General features: G+C 31.4%; 4 protein-coding genes across 6 annotated transcripts in view; 3 read left to right on the top strand and 1 right to left on the bottom strand.

Moving 5' to 3' along the window:
- Positions 1 to 971, top strand: part of LOC125070797 (cell growth regulator with RING finger domain protein 1-like) — a 51,546-nt gene extending 50,575 nt beyond the window's left edge. Inside the window, exon 8 of the transcript XR_007119890.1 lies at positions 961 to 971. The gene's annotated coding sequence lies outside the window, so the exon portion shown is untranslated. The remainder of the gene's footprint in view (positions 1 to 960) is intronic.
- A 595-nt stretch (positions 972 to 1,566) lies between these two features.
- On the bottom strand, positions 1,567 to 8,160 carry LOC125070795 (leucine-rich repeat and coiled-coil domain-containing protein PF3D7_0703800-like). The gene has a single exon (XM_047680767.1). The coding sequence runs from the start codon at positions 7,788 to 7,790 to the stop codon at positions 2,760 to 2,762; it is 5,031 nt and encodes a 1,676-aa protein (XP_047536723.1). The 5' UTR covers positions 7,791 to 8,160; the 3' UTR covers positions 1,567 to 2,759.
- An 835-nt stretch (positions 8,161 to 8,995) lies between these two features.
- On the top strand, positions 8,996 to 9,888 carry LOC125070798 (molybdopterin synthase sulfur carrier subunit). 3 transcript variants are annotated; one of them, XM_047680773.1, is made up of 2 exons: positions 8,996 to 9,091; positions 9,614 to 9,888. In XM_047680773.1, the coding sequence occupies exon 2, from the start codon at positions 9,622 to 9,624 to the stop codon at positions 9,886 to 9,888; it is 267 nt and encodes an 88-aa protein (XP_047536729.1). In that variant the 5' UTR covers positions 8,996 to 9,091; positions 9,614 to 9,621. The 3 variants fall into 3 exon arrangements, with proteins under 3 accessions (XP_047536729.1, XP_047536730.1, XP_047536728.1); XM_047680774.1 differs by having other exon boundaries at positions 9,073 to 9,135; XM_047680772.1 differs by lacking the exon at positions 8,996 to 9,091 and adding an exon at positions 9,191 to 9,542.
- A 33-nt stretch (positions 9,889 to 9,921) lies between these two features.
- Positions 9,922 to 17,222, top strand: LOC125070796 (molybdopterin synthase catalytic subunit). The gene is made up of 6 exons (XM_047680768.1): positions 9,922 to 10,050; positions 10,493 to 10,608; positions 13,515 to 13,690; positions 14,910 to 15,173; positions 15,501 to 15,724; positions 17,073 to 17,222. The coding sequence occupies exons 1-6, from the start codon at positions 9,922 to 9,924 to the stop codon at positions 17,184 to 17,186; spliced, it is 1,023 nt and encodes a 340-aa protein (XP_047536724.1). The 3' UTR covers positions 17,187 to 17,222.
- The last annotated feature ends 1,174 nt before the right edge of the window (positions 17,223 to 18,396 follow it).

The raw sequence follows: 18,396 nt of genomic DNA, 5'->3' as shown, positions 1-18,396 counted from the left end.
ATTTCCATAGAGGACATTTAAATTGAATTGCATATAGTTTGACTATGTATTTCGTAAACACTGTTTCCTGTTGGTGCTTCTCGGTAGAATCTACATTACGAATCGATGGTAGAATAAGAAGGCTTAGTAAGAGTCTACATAAATAAAGAATATTTTAATTTTGAATGTACAATAGATCCGTACCAGTTTTACTGAAGACTGTATTTCTCGCCTTTGTGCTATCAAATTTTTTACACTTCAGAATCCAAATATGTTAAATTTGTGGTATTAATTATTCAACATTGTTTTAATTTATTTATTTCGAAGAATTCTACTGTGTTCTCCCAGTCTTAATAACACAGCTGCGTTATCATTCTAGATCATAATACAAAATTTTAATATATATTTTTGATTTCAGGTTAAATAAACAAAAGACGTTTAATTTTCGTAACTATTTCACTCGAGATAACTTTCACAGTCAACGTTATTAAAATCTATTTGTAATTCGGTCATGGCTGATAGCATTTCTTGGATGAGCGTAACACGTAGCGTTTTATATGAGAGTTTATAACACTTATCTATTACTAACTAGTGCTTACACGTTGCTGTAATTATATATAAGCCGATCGAAATGTTTTCGATTGGATTAAGAGTTTTGTTTATAAGGCATTTCAATACAATTTATTTCTATCAGTTCCGAAGTTATACAAATAAACACAGGATATATTTTCTCCTTTAATTTTATGAGAAACTTTTGAGATATAAGATAGTAATTATCTGTAATGTTTTGATGGCTCGGTGAAAGTATTAACCAAAGATTCCATATTCAGGCCAGGGCAATGATAACTGAAATTTCATTTTCGAATGAAAATCTGCTACACGTACACCAACACGCATTGGAGCAGCGTAGTGGAGTAAGCTCCAAACGTACTTATCAAGAAGTGATTAAGTCTTTATAAAATGTTATATTTCTGAGCCAAGACGTAGAAGATTTATAATAACTCTGCATTTAAAATAAATACGGCATGGCCTTGTTTCGTTATATTGCGTATTTTTAATCCTCAAAATAATAGGCCGGCGAAGAATAGTCGAAAAACTGTAACCCAATATCCAACTACTACAATAAAAACACAAATCATCCTTTCATACGTCTGTCCGTCGTAAAAAAGTATCATTACAATTATTCAGAGACCGTGTAGTTCGTATACCATTTAGAACTCTATTAAACAATTGTTTAAAAAATTTGAACCGGTATAACGAATCTGGCTCATCTTGATATCAAATTGCATTACAGCCGTAAAGATTTCATACTCGGCTTCGCATTATGTTTGAGAGTAGACAGGGCCTTATTTACGTTTTAGGTATAATAACAATCCATAAAGGTCCCATAGTTAATCAAAGGCCACTTCTAAAAAAAAACGGAAAAACAAGAACGGTGTTTGTAGAAAATATATGCTTATGTATTTTATATAATAGATAATGATATTATTTTAAAAAATTACATATAAACGATAAACATATGTTAATGAAAAATAAAAATACTTTTTTCGCAAAATCAATACATTTATTAACTAAAATAGTGTCTAAACTATCTATAACACAATATTATACAAAAATATTAGATTCAACAATTCGAGCTTTAAATATGAAAAAGTATCGTCAATCACAAATTACTAGTCATGTTTCCGTTATAAAAATAGAAAATTTTAATGAACATTAAATATACCAAGGGAATGGTTAGTGTTAAGTTGGGCCCAACATTTGGATTAACGCATGGCTATGTAAAGCACACAGGATTCAAAAATATTATAGTCATTAATTTAAAATTGTTTGATACGACAGAAAATATTTGTGCATTGTGTTATGCATTGGAAAAAGTTGGATTAATTTCAAACTTTTATCTTCTTAAAGTTGATACATGATGGTATTACATATACTTACCTCAATAAAGAAAAAAATATGTCATTAAAACAGGCAATGACCTACTATTTATCTGCCAATCTTGTGAAAATTTTTTTAGTTTTTTTTAAATTACTTTAAACCATCATTGAATTCATAACGACCCTTAATTCAAATAGGTAGATTCATTTCGTAATTCTTCAGAAATTTATTTTGGATGCTTCATGTATCCATAATCCAATGGAGAAACTAATGTTACGAAAATATTTAATATCTATAAAAATAATATCTCATTATACAATGTCCAAAAATATATACTAATCAACTACACAATATTTCTAAAATGTTAACATAATCTAGCAAATAGTAGTATTAAAAATAATTTTTCATATCCGTTTATAACAAGTTACGACCAAATAATATTAAGGAGATTTTTCAATACATGTATACTTTCAAAGTTATATAAACTGTATCTAAAAGTTACAACATTTAACATTATGTCCAGCATAATACGAACAGTGTAACATAACCATTAACATGTAAGAAAAAAAAAATCTGGACGACCTTCTGTCCTAAGAAATACTGGAACCTAGTGTTTCATGTATTGTTTATGATATGATATGAATGTAATGAATATTTAATATATACTTTAGAATTTGAAATACTCTCTCAATCATAATTTGAAATTATTTTCAAAATACAAAATTTTAAACTGTATCACAATAAACAGTCTTAATTGTTAGTACTACAGAATTGGCACTTATTTGAGGTTTAAACTTAATGCTACTTATCGCAAGATAAGTACATAAGCGAGTCATGAAAAATCAGTCGATATCAAGACACGTTACAGAGTAAATCTATGCAATGAATTCAATTACAGTTCATCCAACTTTGTTAATGAGCTCATCGCAGATGGCCGTCAGTTCTTCATTGGCCTTAGTCTTTTGTGTAAGGGATTCTTCGAGAGACGTTATATGTAATTCCTTGCGTTTGATCATGGCATTAAGTTTCAAAACTTCCGATTCGTGTGATCTGTTGAATTTCTCCAATTCCTGATTGGCATGATTTAACTTGGAGGTGGCATGCTGCTTTAATAGCTCATAATTATTCTGCATTTTAAGCAAGTTGTCCTCGAATTCTTTTATCGACTTCCTGTATGTATCCTCATTCGCTTTCATGCTTAGTATGATTTGTTTGCTTTTCTCGTATTTACTGTGCAAATCGCTAAATGATACCTCCATACTAGCTAGATGCGCCGTTTGTTCATCTCTTTCGCTAATTAACCTCGTCCTTTCCTCTGCATTTCGCCTTTTCTCCAGCTCCATTTCAGCTATTAAGCTGGCAATCGTTCGCTCGTATTCCTCTACAACCACAGCCATACTTTTATTTACCTTCGTCTTCTCTGCCAGACGATCATTTAAGTCGTTAACTTTCTTTAGTCTTTCTTCAGTTTCTTTCTCCAATGATTCAACTTGTGACTCCATTGTAGCTAATCTTTCCTTTAATTCTTTACTTTCAGATCTTAAGTTATGAACATGTATTTCTTTTTCGGCTAAAAGTTCTCTTAGTTGGGTGAGAGCAACGTCGGTTTCATTATATTCTCTATTTGCCCGTGGCGACGTTGTATCGTTATCCAAGTGTGAACTATTACCACTTAGAGAAAGAAGTCTGTCAATAACAGCCATAGCAGGGGAAGTAAACGTCAACGAGCGCCTATTTATCCTAGGTGGTGTAACCGATTTTCTTGGTGAAACAAGGGAATTAATAGCAGGATTAACCACCATCATGGGCTTAGTAACCAAAATTGTTTCATCATTATCTTCTTCTACAACTGGAGCAACATTAGTTCCACTGACCGATGGTTTTTCTTCGTTGATTACATTATTTAGTTTAGATGTTTCTAGTGTTTTTTTAGGTGTACTTTGTCTCTTCTGGATCCTATTTAATGCAGCTAAAACCCCATCTGACGAAACTCTTTTAGCGAAAAGTGGGTCGAATTTAAGAAATAGACTTTCTTTGCCACTGTCTGCAACTACATTACATTTGTTTTGATTGAGCAAAAATTCAAATGCTTCGGCGTCTATGAAAAGTTCACCATCTTCTTTATTTTCATGGTTAATATTTGCAGGTAGATCCTCGAAATGCATCATATCTGTCTCATTATCAAAATCTGCAACTTTGACTACGTCAGCATATTCATCGCCCTCGAAAAAGGGACCTTCAACTGTATCTTCATCTTCCGTGTGGACTTCTCGCACTGTGAAATCTTTTTCGGTATTTCTTGAAGAACAAGTTTCACTACTAACATCTGATGAAATAACCTTATCCTCATTATTTTTTTCCATATCTGAAGTTAAATTCTCTATTTGTTTTGACATTTCGGTTGTATGGTCCGAGGGTGTTTTATTATTCTCCATTAAAATATTCTCTTCTTCAAATGTTGGTGACGGTGACGGTGAAATGCAGATTTTAGATTTAGTCGCAAAGGGATTAAAATTTTTGTCATCTATTTCAGGAAGGTTAAATACATTTTTTGATGAAAAACTTAATGCACTGGGCTCAATATTAAATGATTTTTCTTCTACATCGAGAGGCTCGTCAGGTTGTGTAAGAATTTTATTAGAGATATTAAAGTTCTCTACCGTAAACGCATTAGTAATTAAAGATTTCACATTATCAACATCTAGCATAGTTGTTGCACAATTAAAGTCATTAGTTTGGTCTTTGCCCATTACATCTTTATTGTCATCTTGATTTAAAGGACTTATTTGCTTCTTACAGTTACTAGTTCTTGTATCACAGTTATATGAACTGTTGAAACGTTTTTTGGTAACTTCTCTTTTTTCTCTTTCGGGCTGTGACTTTCTTCTATTTTGCGGTTGTAATCTCTTTTTAATATCAATTTTCTTTTGAGTAATATTTACTGACACATTAGAATTATTTGGACTAGTCTCTGGAGTTGGTGACATTCTTATGTTAGTCTTAGTAGCAAATGGATCATCAATTTCATCAAAGTTTATATTATACCCTTTTCGAGATAACTTTGGAGAAATGGGAGGTGACGTAGCAATTTTACTTTTAGTTTCAAATGGACTTTCTATGTCATCCAGTGTAACGTCATATTTAGGAATATTTAAATCGAAGTCATTAACAGAAACATAAGGACTATTATTTTCAGATGTCACAATCTCTTCATCAAATAATTTATTTTCTTTAGGTCCTACATTATCATCCAAATTGTTAATGTTATATTCTTCATTCAAGGTGGAATCTTTATTTTCTAATAATTCTTTGTCTTCAACCTCTTGGTGTGAGTGATTAATATTTCGACTATCAATACATATATCAGTTGCAGAAATTGTATTATCAATTGTTTTATTAATAGCATCAATATTGTTTAGGCATTGATGAATTTCATTAGTTCCTAATGAAGACAGATTTGTTCCACTTATGGGCAAGTCTACAGGAATAGATTCCTGAATTATTTCTGTTTCATTAACTAATAAATCACAATTTGTTGATTTCGAAATGCTTTCTGTAGCTATTGAGTTTTCTTTAGTTTCATCAGAATTAGACAATGGTATAATAGATGTAGACGAAATAATATTTAAATTTTTAGAGCTTATTTCAATATTTGTTATAGCAGATTCTTCAGTGATCCCGTCCAAAGATTCCAAATGATCTTTAATGTCATTATTTTTGATACATTCAAAATTGTTATCTTCTTCTATATCATCACTTTTTATCACAAAATTGTCCATTAAGCTGTCTTTTTCAATATCATCATCACTAGGAAGTGGAATATCTGAAGGTACATTCAAATTTACATCTTTTTCAAATTCTTGTAAGTTAACATTTTCTAAATCATTGATATTATCATTATTTTTAATTGAATCAATAATACCAATTTCATCTTGCTTTAAAGAAGTCTCGATTTCTAGAGTATTTTGATCAATGGAATCGAATATTTCATTTTTTTCACAATTATCTACAGGACCAGCGGAATTGTCATGTAAATTTTTATTAGAATGAACTATTCGTTCATTCTCAACAAGTTTGTCTTCTGTGTGGTCTTCTAAATTAAATGTATTAGACTTGAAATCACATATACTATTTGCATGTTCATGTACAGTTTGATTGGATAATTGTTCATATATCTGTAATATTCCTGTAGAATTGAATGGTTGAGTTTGGTTTTCATTTAGCTCTCCATTTTCTTTATTGACAAGAATAAAATTATTAAGATCATTGTTTTCATTTAATAAAATGTTATCTTGACAATCTGTTACTATATTTAAGAGCATAGATGCGTCAAAATTAGACTGTTTTTCATGTTTTTGATCTGTGATTTCCTTATTTATGGAATTACTCAGAGTGGAATTATTTTGATTTTCAACATTAATTGTTTTATTTTCTTCATTTTTGACTAAGCTATGCTCCTTTGAAATATCTGGTTTATTTGTTTCACTATTTAGTTCTTGTTCAGTATCAGCTGTTATAAGCACTGATGTTTGGTTCATTTCTTTATTTAAAAGTTTTTCATCTAGTGAACAATTTTCTAATCCTGTTTTCACATTAAGTGGAACATTGGATACTTGTTCATCAAACTCATTTACTAATTCAGTTTCACATTTTTGTTCCTTCAAATTGACATCATTAACCTCTACACTTGATACATTTGCAGCTTGCACAACTTCAATATTGCTTGGCATATCTACTTGACTCAATGTTGGTTGATCACTAATTTCATTACATATCTCGTGGATTACATCATTATTTTCTAAATTAGGTGGGATTGTGCTACTTGATTGTTGTTTTAATTCAATCTGTTCATTTTTTGTGTATGTTGTCTCACAGTCCAGAAACTCACCATCAGACTCAACACCACTAGCAACATCAACATGATTCACACTTATTTGACTTTCTACATCTGTAGTTTTATCAACAATACCAGATTCATTATACGAGACATCCATGTATTCAACTGTACTGTTTAAATGTTGCATGTCATTTGTTTTAGCAGATATTTTTTTATCGAGTGCCAGTGATGTTGACTGTTGCAGAAATAGTTTATGAATAGGTATTTTCTCTTGTTTAAATATAATAGTTGTTTCATCTTTCCATTGCAACTCTCGTTCCAAATCATCATTAAACACCACACTATCTTTTAAAGGACTACTTCTTTTTGACAAATTGTTATCAGTATTTTTAGTGTTAGCTTTTGGCGTAGATGCTAAAACCTCCAGAGATTTTATTTGAGCTTCTTCCTCTGAGTGTGTCTCGTCTTTCTTATCTATATTCTCTTCGGGTGGTATTGGACTTTGAGACGAACGAAACATGTTAAGTACACTTTTAAGACCTCTCATAATTGGTGATCCACCATCATCTTTTGTAATATCCTTTGTAGGGGTTGTGGCTTCAGGTGTCTGGATGGCAGAAGATGAAGTACTTGGCAGTGATAAATTTTCATCAATATTATCAATCCCATTAACTGTTATAGTAATATCATTAGGGTCATTATCGAGTGACCTCCTTAGTGAGGAATTATCTGTTGTTAAAGCTTGTAAGGGAAGTTTAGGTGACTTTGTAACAATATCACACTTATTAATTGATGAGTTCAATGAACGAGTTAAGTTAGCACTGTTGTTAACCATGGTGCTGTTAAGACTGTCTTCGTCAAAGTTATAAGTTCTGTTATCCTTGCAACTAGCCGTGTAACTCTTTGACATTGGTGATGAAGCTGGTGTGATAGAGTATCTTAATTTCATATTCAGTTCTGATACATCCAACTCCTCATATCCTTTTTCAGTGCATGGGGTTCTTGGTAAGAAATTACTGTTCTGTAAAGAATTCTCTTTGTCGTCAAAATCACTCTCAACATTGTCTATATCCATTGGCTCTACTTGAGCCATTTTTATTTATTAACACAATTTTCAATCACAACACTTTCATTAATTATCGTCTAAGGAACGAACCTGCACCTCAGTTCCTCATATATTAAACGGCACTTTGATAACACAGTAGCACAATTTACAAAAAATTAGTCCAATGTTTACAGTATCTGATTTCAGAGTTTCACTTTGATTTCTAAAACGTAATAACAAAATCGACGCCGTATGTATGTCATATGAAAACAAAAATGTCCGAACACGCAACTCACTCTGAAAATCTATTTTTAACCTTTTTGTACTGAAAGCAATGCGACGTTCATTTTATGTAACACTCGCGCCCGAGGGAATCTTGCCAAAAAGCAGTTACGCTCAATTCGAACACTCACACCGGTCACGGATTTAAACCGTTTGAAAGTTTTAATTTGTAACTGTCAGTGTCACTATTAAGGTAGCCTGTTCACGTACCGACGTTATTTTATTTTTGCAATTTCAGTTACCAAAGTATGTCTAAAAAGTATTTTTAATACAATAGATATTACAAACTCTAAATAATTTATAATTTTGTTTCATAAAAGCATGCTGTACTAATCTATTTCAAAATATAAATCATAATAATTATTATAATTTTGCAAACATTACAGCAAGCCATTTTATTTTACCGTTGGCAATAAACAATAAATTGTAAACGAATTGAATTATTTTGTACCATTAATATAACATACACGAATGTACGCGAATAAAAAATAGTAATCATTTACATAATCTTTGTTGTAAATGTTTTAAACGAACTTCAAACTGTAGGAGTGATTTAAAAAAAAATATATGTAAAAGGAAGCCGAGTAAGCGCGCCATTTGATTTGACCAATGAATGCATGAGTATAACAATATTACAATAATACTAACGTTGCTTATTATTAAGATGAGATGTCAGATTTGTTGATTGTTACCCATCATATTAAGTGAGGTTTGTTATTTTTATTTTATTTCGTTGAAAAACATTTAAAAACTTATGTGTCATGCCTTTATTAAAGAGATCTCGAAATTAAAATCATTATTACAACACTGTTATTCAAATTCGCTAAATTCCGCCCTTTTGGCACATATTTATAAATATTTCACACTGATTTAAGGTTTTACAATAAGTCTTAGTAGTTTTATTTTATCCATACAAGGTTATACATTGATGTAAACATAAATGTTATGAAATCTAGTTTCTAATCATCACCCTTACCATCAGTATGTCAAAATCAAAAACTGTCATGTTAAAAATCATTTAAATTTTAAAATATCTTTAAAATGTTGAACGATATTTGTAGATATAGGTTAGTTTTGTGCTTAAATGTTTTGTAATGAAATCGTGTAAAATGTTAGTCGTAATTTTATAAAGTATTGACTATTGATTTTTTTTTATTATTTTCAAACGAAATGAATGAATACTTAGTCATAATTCATAGTCTATTAAAATAATTTAATAATTATAGCGAGTTACCGTAATGAATTTAAGCTAGCTTATTAAAAATTATCATTGACTAAGTCATTATCGTTTTTAATTAATTAGATCATATTAACTAATGCCAAACAGTATATGTAACAGATTATACGCATCATATTCACATATTATTGAATATTCAGTAATCACTAATCAGTCACTCAGTCAGTATGTTTTTTACCGTCGTGACCGAATGTTGGGTTTATTTTTTTTTACAATTTACATCCAATACCAGTTTTACAAGTGATCATTAAAAGATAACAAAAAGCAATTACTAGTTATTGGTGAGCCATTAACTACTAAATACCCTTGCAATATTTTTAAAGCATTTTAGTCTAGTAACCTTTTTTTTCAGGATGAAATATGGAAATTGAGAATGGAGTGCAAGTAAAATTATTATTTTTTGCTCGTTCCAAAGAATTGGCCGGTACGAGAGAAACAACAATAAGTTTACCAAGAAAAATAGGTTATGAGCAATTATTAAATTTAATTGCAGTGAACTATAATTTGGAGACGATAAAAAATAACATACTTTTGGCAAAAAATGAAGAAGTTTGCTCTGAAAGTATAGATATAGAAATAAGAGAAAGTGATAAAATTGCTGTTATCCCACCGTTGAGTGGGGGTTAATATTTGTATATATATGATAATAAATACATAGTAATGGATCATCTTAAACTGACTGTAGATAAACTATCTGTAGACGCTGTTAGTGATTTAGTTGTGGATGACAGCTGTGGAGCTGTGTCGTTATTTGTCGGGACTACCAGGGATAATTTTGATGGAAAAAAGGTTTATATTTTCTTTAATTACTAAACTAGTGATATATATAGCATATGGTTGAGTTAACCCAGTGGAGAACACTTTATTGAGCCTCAATCACAGATTATGGGATTTAACTTAGGCTCTCTGTCTTTTCATGTGCTTAATTTGTGTTTATAATTCGTCTTATGCTCAGTGGTGAAGGAAAACATTGTATTGTTGTGTTCCGGTTTGAAGGGTAAGTGAGCCAGTGTAATTACAGACACAGACACACAACATTAGGTGTTACATTAGGTGTTACATTGGTGAACTAAGGAATAGTGGATTATTTCTTTCTACACCAATGTCTTCCTGGGGTTGGTGACCATCAGAGAGCACATATAACAGTTCATTCACAATTGCATTAAAATAAAATCCCAATTCCTTGATTACCTACATAACACTTACTTATCTTTATATACTTCTTACACAGGTGTTAAGGCTTGAATATGAAGCATATGAATCTATGGCCTTGAAATCAATGAAGAGTATTTGTGATGATGTCAGGAATAAGTGGCCGGCCGTTCATGGCATTGCAATTTATCATAGGTATGTATCATGAGTTGAATAGCAATGGTTTTTTTTTAAATTGGATTTTAAATTGTAGACAATTCGACGATGTTCTTATGTAAGTGTTTTGGTAAAACTACTTGAAGCATTTTATAACCGGTTTTATTTGGAAGGTTGAATGTACTTATGTTAAATATCAGTCTGCCTTTTGATGTTATTTTTTATCTCTTGTTAAACGTGTAATGCAAAATATATATTTTTTAATTGCTCTTTTTTTAAACTTTTAACGAGAGACAGTAAATTACATAACTATAATAATCTAGATTTCACCCGCTTGTATAGAATCTAGGCATAGGTTTTAGGTATAAAAATATAAGTAGCCTATATCCTTGGATTTCAAGCTTGGTTTATACCAAATTTAATCAAATTCAGTTCAGTGGCTTAGTCGTGAAAGTGTAACAAAGTTACTTTCACTATTACAATATATGTTTATGTATGTTATATGTTTCTGGTCTTGGTATGTGCTTTTTGGCAAAGGCGAAAATTAACATAATTATACTTGATTGTTGCATTCTGGTTGGGTTCAAGGTTTTGTGGTTTTCATTTACATAGTTTTTATGGTGAAGTCCTTTTTCAATGTGTTCCGTCTTCCGTTATAGAGTATCAACAATCGCTTTATTGGTGTTAATGTAAGTTTCGTTGTCATAAAAATGAAGATAAGTAAAATTTAAAGACGAGTTATGTTAATTATCTGCTATTATTTTTAGATTGCATCACTCTGTATTATCAGGGCAAGTAAACATATACAAGGTCATACGTTTATTTGCATTGGGTACATATTCGATTTAAATAATTTTCATTTATTTTATCATTGCGTTCAATTTAAAGATTGTGTGGGGTTTTTTGCTTAGGTTTAGGTAGGTGTTATGTATGTAATTAAAAAAAGCAAATAAGTAATACACTTGTTTATTTTACGCTTAAATGATAAAAAACTTGTTAAGATCATTATAAGAACGGCAAAATGTTTAGGCTTGTATTTATTGCTTCAAGTGTTGAATTACACGAGATGTGCGGTTGTCAAAAAATAAGTTAATTCTTCTGCTATCTTTATCACATTTTTAAGTATAACAAAACATGTATGTTTGGCAAAGGGCCTCTCGCCTTTGAAGAAGAACGCTTAGAGCTTTATCCCACCACGCTTCTCGTTTGCATATTGATCGTTTTAATATCGAATGATTTATTATTATTTTAATATTTAGATTAAAGTACTTAAAATTATATATTGCATAATGTTATCTGTATCCAGGTATGCTTTGTATGATTAGTGAAATAATGATCAGATACTTAGTTCACCTTGAAATCTAATAACAATGTAAGTGAGCAACATAGAAAAATTTCATTGAAACCCTCTTTCAATAAAAATTAAAATAAGAGCGTAACGAAAAACGAGGCTTTGTAGCACAATACCTCTGCTTTTTCCAAATGTAAAATATAATCCAGTCAACACGTTTTCCAAATCATTAAAAAAAAAAATATGTTTATTTTACGATTGTCGTGTTAAACAACTCGTGCGTTTTTTTTATTCAGTCATGTATTTTAAAAACAACTGATCTAATGTTTTTTTATAAACTTTTTATAGTTTGTGTAATTGATAGAAAATTTATTTTAGGAATTAATTAGAAACAATTATTAAAAAGTAGTTAAGTTGTCTATGTTTTAATCTCTTTGTATAACATTTGACAGTATAGAAAGCTATGTTAGAATATACTATACCGGAGGCCTCTAGTAATCAAAATCAAAATATTCTTTTTACAAGTAGACTCATATAAGCATCACCGGTTTGAGAATTGGATTCTTCCGAGAAGAAGCGGCAAAAAACTTAGTACTATTTATAAGTATTGAGTGTGTAAATCAGACAAATAATGAAACATATACAATATAAAAAAACAATATTATTATTTATTTTTTTATTTCGATTTAATAACAATACTGGCAATGACTCAATTAAGGAATTACTAATATCCCTATTTACCCCTCCTTTTAAGCTTATCACTTGCGTTAGGAGTGGGCATGACCCAAGGGGTCAGGATCGATCCTGCGACGTTTTACATTGCTAGGCATTGTTAACCATTGCGCCATTGAAGCTTAAATTATATTACGAAAACAAAATGCGAAATATTCAACAATAAGCAATTTAAATAGTAAACTATAATCATTTTTAGTTACACAAGCTGTGTACACTAATGACTTACATCCTCTACCGATATAATTGAAATGGACATTAAATGTTATTATCCTAAGAAACATGTACATTGTTTATTCGGATAATAACATTTAATCAAATGTTTTGTCACAGCAAACATGTAATTGACAAATGAAAAACGTACTTTGCATACTTTGGGGACTTTGAGTCTGGGTAGGTACCCACTCATCAGATATTCTATCGCCAATACTTAGTACCGTGTTCCGGTTTGAAGGGTGAGTGAGCCAGTGTTACTATAGGCATAAGGGACATAATATCTTCCTGAAGTTGTATAATTATTATTTCTTACCGTACTAATATAATATATGTGTATGTAATAAAAAAATACCGATTTGATATGAAAATTTTAAAAAATATTGGTGCTGGACGATACAATCTCAATATACAAGTATGCAGTATATGCCTTATTGTCCGATATTTATTCTACCACCAAATAGAAATGCTACATATAGTCGTCCGTCTAGCATTAAAGGCAACAGCGAACTATGAGATTTTTGATATATCTTCTTATGTATACCTGGTCTAACCAAAATACCACAATAAACTATAATTATTTTTGGCTATATAATAAATGGTGAGAAGTCGCTACCAAATCAGACAAACCAATGATAACCAGCCACCTTTTGTGTGCTTTTTTGGTACGAAACAAAAACGCTATTGAAATAGTCTTTCCATTCCCTAGGTTGGGCAACGTGCCATGTAGGGAAGCGTCAGTTGTGATAGCTGTGAGCAGTCCGCACCGCCGGGACTCTCTCGACGCGGTGTCCTACTGCATCGACCAGTTGAAATCCAACGTGCCGATATGGAAGAAGGAAATTTATGAAGGTGCCGAGCCGGTCTGGAAGGAGAATGTCGAATGTGCGTGGTCCACTAAACGTAAAGCTTGTAATGGGAAAGTTTAGAATTTATTGGATTTTTACGTGAATACGGCACTAAATTTACGCCTTGTTTATTTTGGCGTTATGATCTTATCCACTCTTATAACTCGTGCTTTTTGTTCGGAGTCTCGACTTTTAGTAAGGAATACAGTTTTTCATATACTTCCAGTAAGGAACGTAGTGATGCCGATTTAATTGTCATCATCATCAAAATTAGGCCGAACTCCTTTGAGCATATTTTCCTATTCTTTATAGATATTCACGTCCAATATGTTTTTATGAAATGGCATTGGATCCTGGTAGGTAGATGTTGGTGATAAATATAGTAACAGATGAGCTATTAGATTATAGACAGGAAAGGAATTACGACCTATGCTTTAGGTATTCGTCAAAGACAATTCTTTTTTGTTTTATTAGTATCCTCATCCTCATGGAATAGGCAAAGGTATATCACTTAGTGTGTATTGTTGTTAAAAAATTGTTTGATTTTACGTCGTATTCACGCAAATAATTCATACTTAGTAAAAAGTTCAATGCTTATTAAAAATATGTATATTTTTAAAGGTTGTGGTATATATGTGGATAGCAGATTTATATAATAGAAACCTATATTGTATAGAAATTATTTTTTGTAGATTATATTAATGTTATACAAATTTCGAGTATAATTTAAATGTATAAAAGTACATAATAAAATACAGTTATTTAAAGTTACATATTATAAATATATATTTATTTTTGTTTCTGAGTTCCTATAAATATCGATATATATTTGTTAGATTATATCATTATACAAAATTTTTGAAAACATACAAATATTTACTTTTATCCCCATTTGATGAGGGATTATTTTTATATAATATTTAAATTAATATGCTAATTTAGCACAATATTGTTTAATTACTTAAACGAGTCTGTGGCCTGGTGCTCAAAAGGGGGAATATAAAGACCCCCCTAAACATGTGAGTTTTTGCATAGTATTGTTCATCTTGGTAATGTTACACTTGTGCCTCATTACACTTGTACATTGGACCTTTTAGCAGTAAGCTACAGAAATGATTGTTTATTTTTTAGCATGAATTATAAAAGTACATTGTTGCATAATGTTAAAATAAATATTTTCCTTGTTTAAAATGCGTTATTATTTTTCAAATATCCTAAATCGACTCCAGTTCATAGCAAAATCTCCTAATCTTCAGGTAATTCACCGGATTCGCCACAGACAACACAATCGGCCCTAGAAAATCCCATAGACAAGAACTTAATACAGATTAACGTATCAAGTGAAGAACTCCAACAGCGTATACAAAATTTCATTCAAAGGAAGAGAGATCAAGTTAATATAAGTAATATACACGATTTTATTCCGTCGAAAAGTGAAAACGAGACGGAAGATATAGAGACATGTGCAAGAGTGAGAACGCAGTTCGTCAAACGAACGGATTCTAAGGGGCATTTGAAAAGTATGTTATCATAAGAAGATAAGCCTATTAATATGTGTTTATGTTTACATTTTAAATTTTATGAGAATAATGACCTAATATTTTATATGTTTCTTAATAAATTAGATATCTATTATTAATTAAAACCACATTTGACTGAACAAATTTCGAACTATCTACATATTAACATAACTAAAACTATATTAACAAAATCATTGATTGTATTTATGATTTCGTTAAAGTTACCAAAGTAATTTAACAAGACAATTTTTTTTTTTTTTTTTAATTCACACTAGATATAGAGATAGCAGTATATTGCCGTCTTTGTCTATGATATTTGTTATTTAGTTTGCAGAGTACACAATGAGTGGGGCCCGCAAACTGTATCCATGGATCAAGCTCCAGTCAAAACTGAGGCAGGCTTGCCGGCAGCCATCGCGGAGAGAGTGCTAGCGATCGAGTCCTATCTAAACACGGGGCCCGTGGCGCCGGATATATACAGGCGGCTCAAGGATATGGAAGACAAGATTGCCTGTTTACAGTCTATATCCCCAGAATATTCCCATTTTTGGGTAAGTATTAAATATTTGGGGGGGGGGGATTTGTGAGTTTATATGGTACGTGTCAATTCTGTCTTTAAAAGAATCTTTTAGAATTCAACGCAAGAAATAGCTCGTAACTTTAATAACATGAGAATAATCGTCAATTTTTATTTATAACGAATTTTTTTATTTCAAATCCATAATTATTACAAAAAAAATATTTGGAGTTATGTTAACATTTCCATAAAGTACTATGTGATGTTTTACAGTGTACCATTTTTACATATTAAGCGTGTTGCCATTTCCCACTTATAGCATCAAATGTAAAAACGATGTTATGAAAGACGAATTTACACGTTGATTCGATTTCACTGAAAGCTTTGAATGTGTAATTAACCTTATAATTGTTGCAGTAAGGACTATTTTTGAATGTTCGGTCTATGTATATATTTTATTTCCGTTAAGGAGTTGTTTTGAAATGTAGATTATGTATGTAATTACTTGATGAATGAAAAGAAAAACAATGCCGGTATATAACTGTATACTCTATTCAGCGATAAGAAGAGAAAAGCCAAATAAACAACATTTGACAGCAAATTGACGAGACATCATTGGTCGAGGGCTTGATTAATCTATGATATTCACTATGGATTTACGAAAAATGGTGTTTTGAATTGTGACGATTCGCCTTTTTTTAGATCGTACTGGTTTCCTCACGGTATCTTCTTTTACTGGGTATCTGACGAAGTTTACGTTGTATCTTGGTGGTAGGGCTTTGTGCAACCCACTCATCAGATATTCGACCGCAATACAGTAGTAGTCAGTTTTGTTGTGTTTGAAGGGTGAGTGAGTCAGTGTAACTGCAGGTACAAGGGACATAACATCTTAGTCCCCGAGGTTGGTGGCGCATTGACGATGTAAGGAATGGTTAATATTTGTTACAGCGCCATTGTCTATGGCCCATGGTGACCACTAACCATCGGGCGGTCTATTTGGTCGTCCGCCGACCTACATTATAAATAAACACACAATCAAAAAATACCTCTACATGGTAATTGCAATAAAACACATAGTTCATTGTCATTGTTCAAATAAGTATTTCAAACTAGCTGCTCGTCTCGACTTCGCACGACTGTATTACAGATTCTGTCAATTCAATCAAGGAACAAATTTCCAGTTTTCGCAACATTTTTCATTGATACTCTGTTGCTATTGGTTGCATGATAGTATATCCTGTATCCTTCCTTGATAAATAGGCTATTCAAAACTGAAAGATTTTTTCCAATCGGACCAATAGTTCTTGAGATTACCGTGTTCAACCAAACTCTTCAGCTTTATAATATAGGTATAGATTACCAATGCAAGCTTTATATTGCAGAGCAATAAGCGGGATCGTCCAGAAATTAAAGAGGAGGTGCAAGCGGACTACACGTTCTCTGCCGACGACATCGCCAGGAAAATAGAAATGCTCGAGAAACAACACAATTGCTAAACGTGTCATCTCTACTTCCGTGTTAAAATATTATTAAATATTAATTTTAAAAAAAAAACAAGGTTTTTTTTAATTCGTTTACAAACTTGAGCTGCAGCAAAGGTTATAACAATTTATTCTTCACTACTTTTAAAATAATGTCGTCCTGACCGATTTCAGCCACAAGTGTGTGCACTGTGTATTCCCGTACTGTCCTAATCTCATGGGACGGAACCGACACGGCTGGAAAGATTTTATGCGCAGGACCGACGGCTTCACGTGCTGTTTGAGGCACGTGTATCCACATTTCAAACTTCCAGATTTTGGAACTGAGAATTCTTGTATAGAATAACCCAATTTGTTTATCGACTCGACCTGGAATATGAACCCAGGATCTCGGGATCTGCGGCCTTATATATAGCCACTAGACCGATGAGGCAGTCATTACTATTAACATATATATACACTTATTGTACGTATCCATTTGGTACTTTTTGACATTCACAAATAGAATATTCTGTAAGAGTATTATTTTCTTTAATTAATATATTTTAATTATATGTAAGAAAATATAAAAAAAGATAGGGCAGTTTACATATTTCTTTTATAATGCACTAGCGGTCCGCCCCGGCGTTGCACGGGTGCAATTTATCTATAAAATATGATATAAATATATTTTTTACCCTATAGAACTTAGGAATAATGTAGCTTTATATAAGTGAAAAAATAATTGTAATGGATCAGTTCCGGATATAACCTGCTACATACAAACAAATAAATTTGAATTTTTTTTTATTAGACATTAGGATAGATTTTAAAGTAAACTTTCACGTAAACTGGAACAATTATGTCCTAAGGCAGATGCCAAAATGTTAATAACAATGTTGAGTATAGGCAACAGCCTTGAATTCACCCATTCCATAGCAATACCTTGCTGTCCTTTATGTAGAAAACTAGTAGCTTATTCTACCACACTCTCCCAGTGTGAGAGTTTGTTAAACCGTAAAAAAATGTATTCTCGACACAAATAAAAGCCAAACCGAAAAAAAAGAGGTTATAAACTGTTTTTAACCAAAATTTTGTATGTATGGGCCGTTTTGTTTCAACAACAAAAAAGAAATTAATTTATTACGTAAGGACATGTTCACAACCTTCAGTTAAAATTCGCGTTGTTCACATTTCAATTAGAAATTAAATAATATACTTTTTACTTACTAAACTTGATTAATCT

The sequence above is a fragment of the Vanessa atalanta genome, chromosome 18 (assembly GCF_905147765.1).
Source record: "Vanessa atalanta chromosome 18, ilVanAtal1.2, whole genome shotgun sequence".
Classification (NCBI taxonomy): domain Eukaryota; kingdom Metazoa; phylum Arthropoda; class Insecta; order Lepidoptera; family Nymphalidae; genus Vanessa; species Vanessa atalanta.
This window is presented reverse-complemented; position numbering and strand designations above follow the sequence as displayed.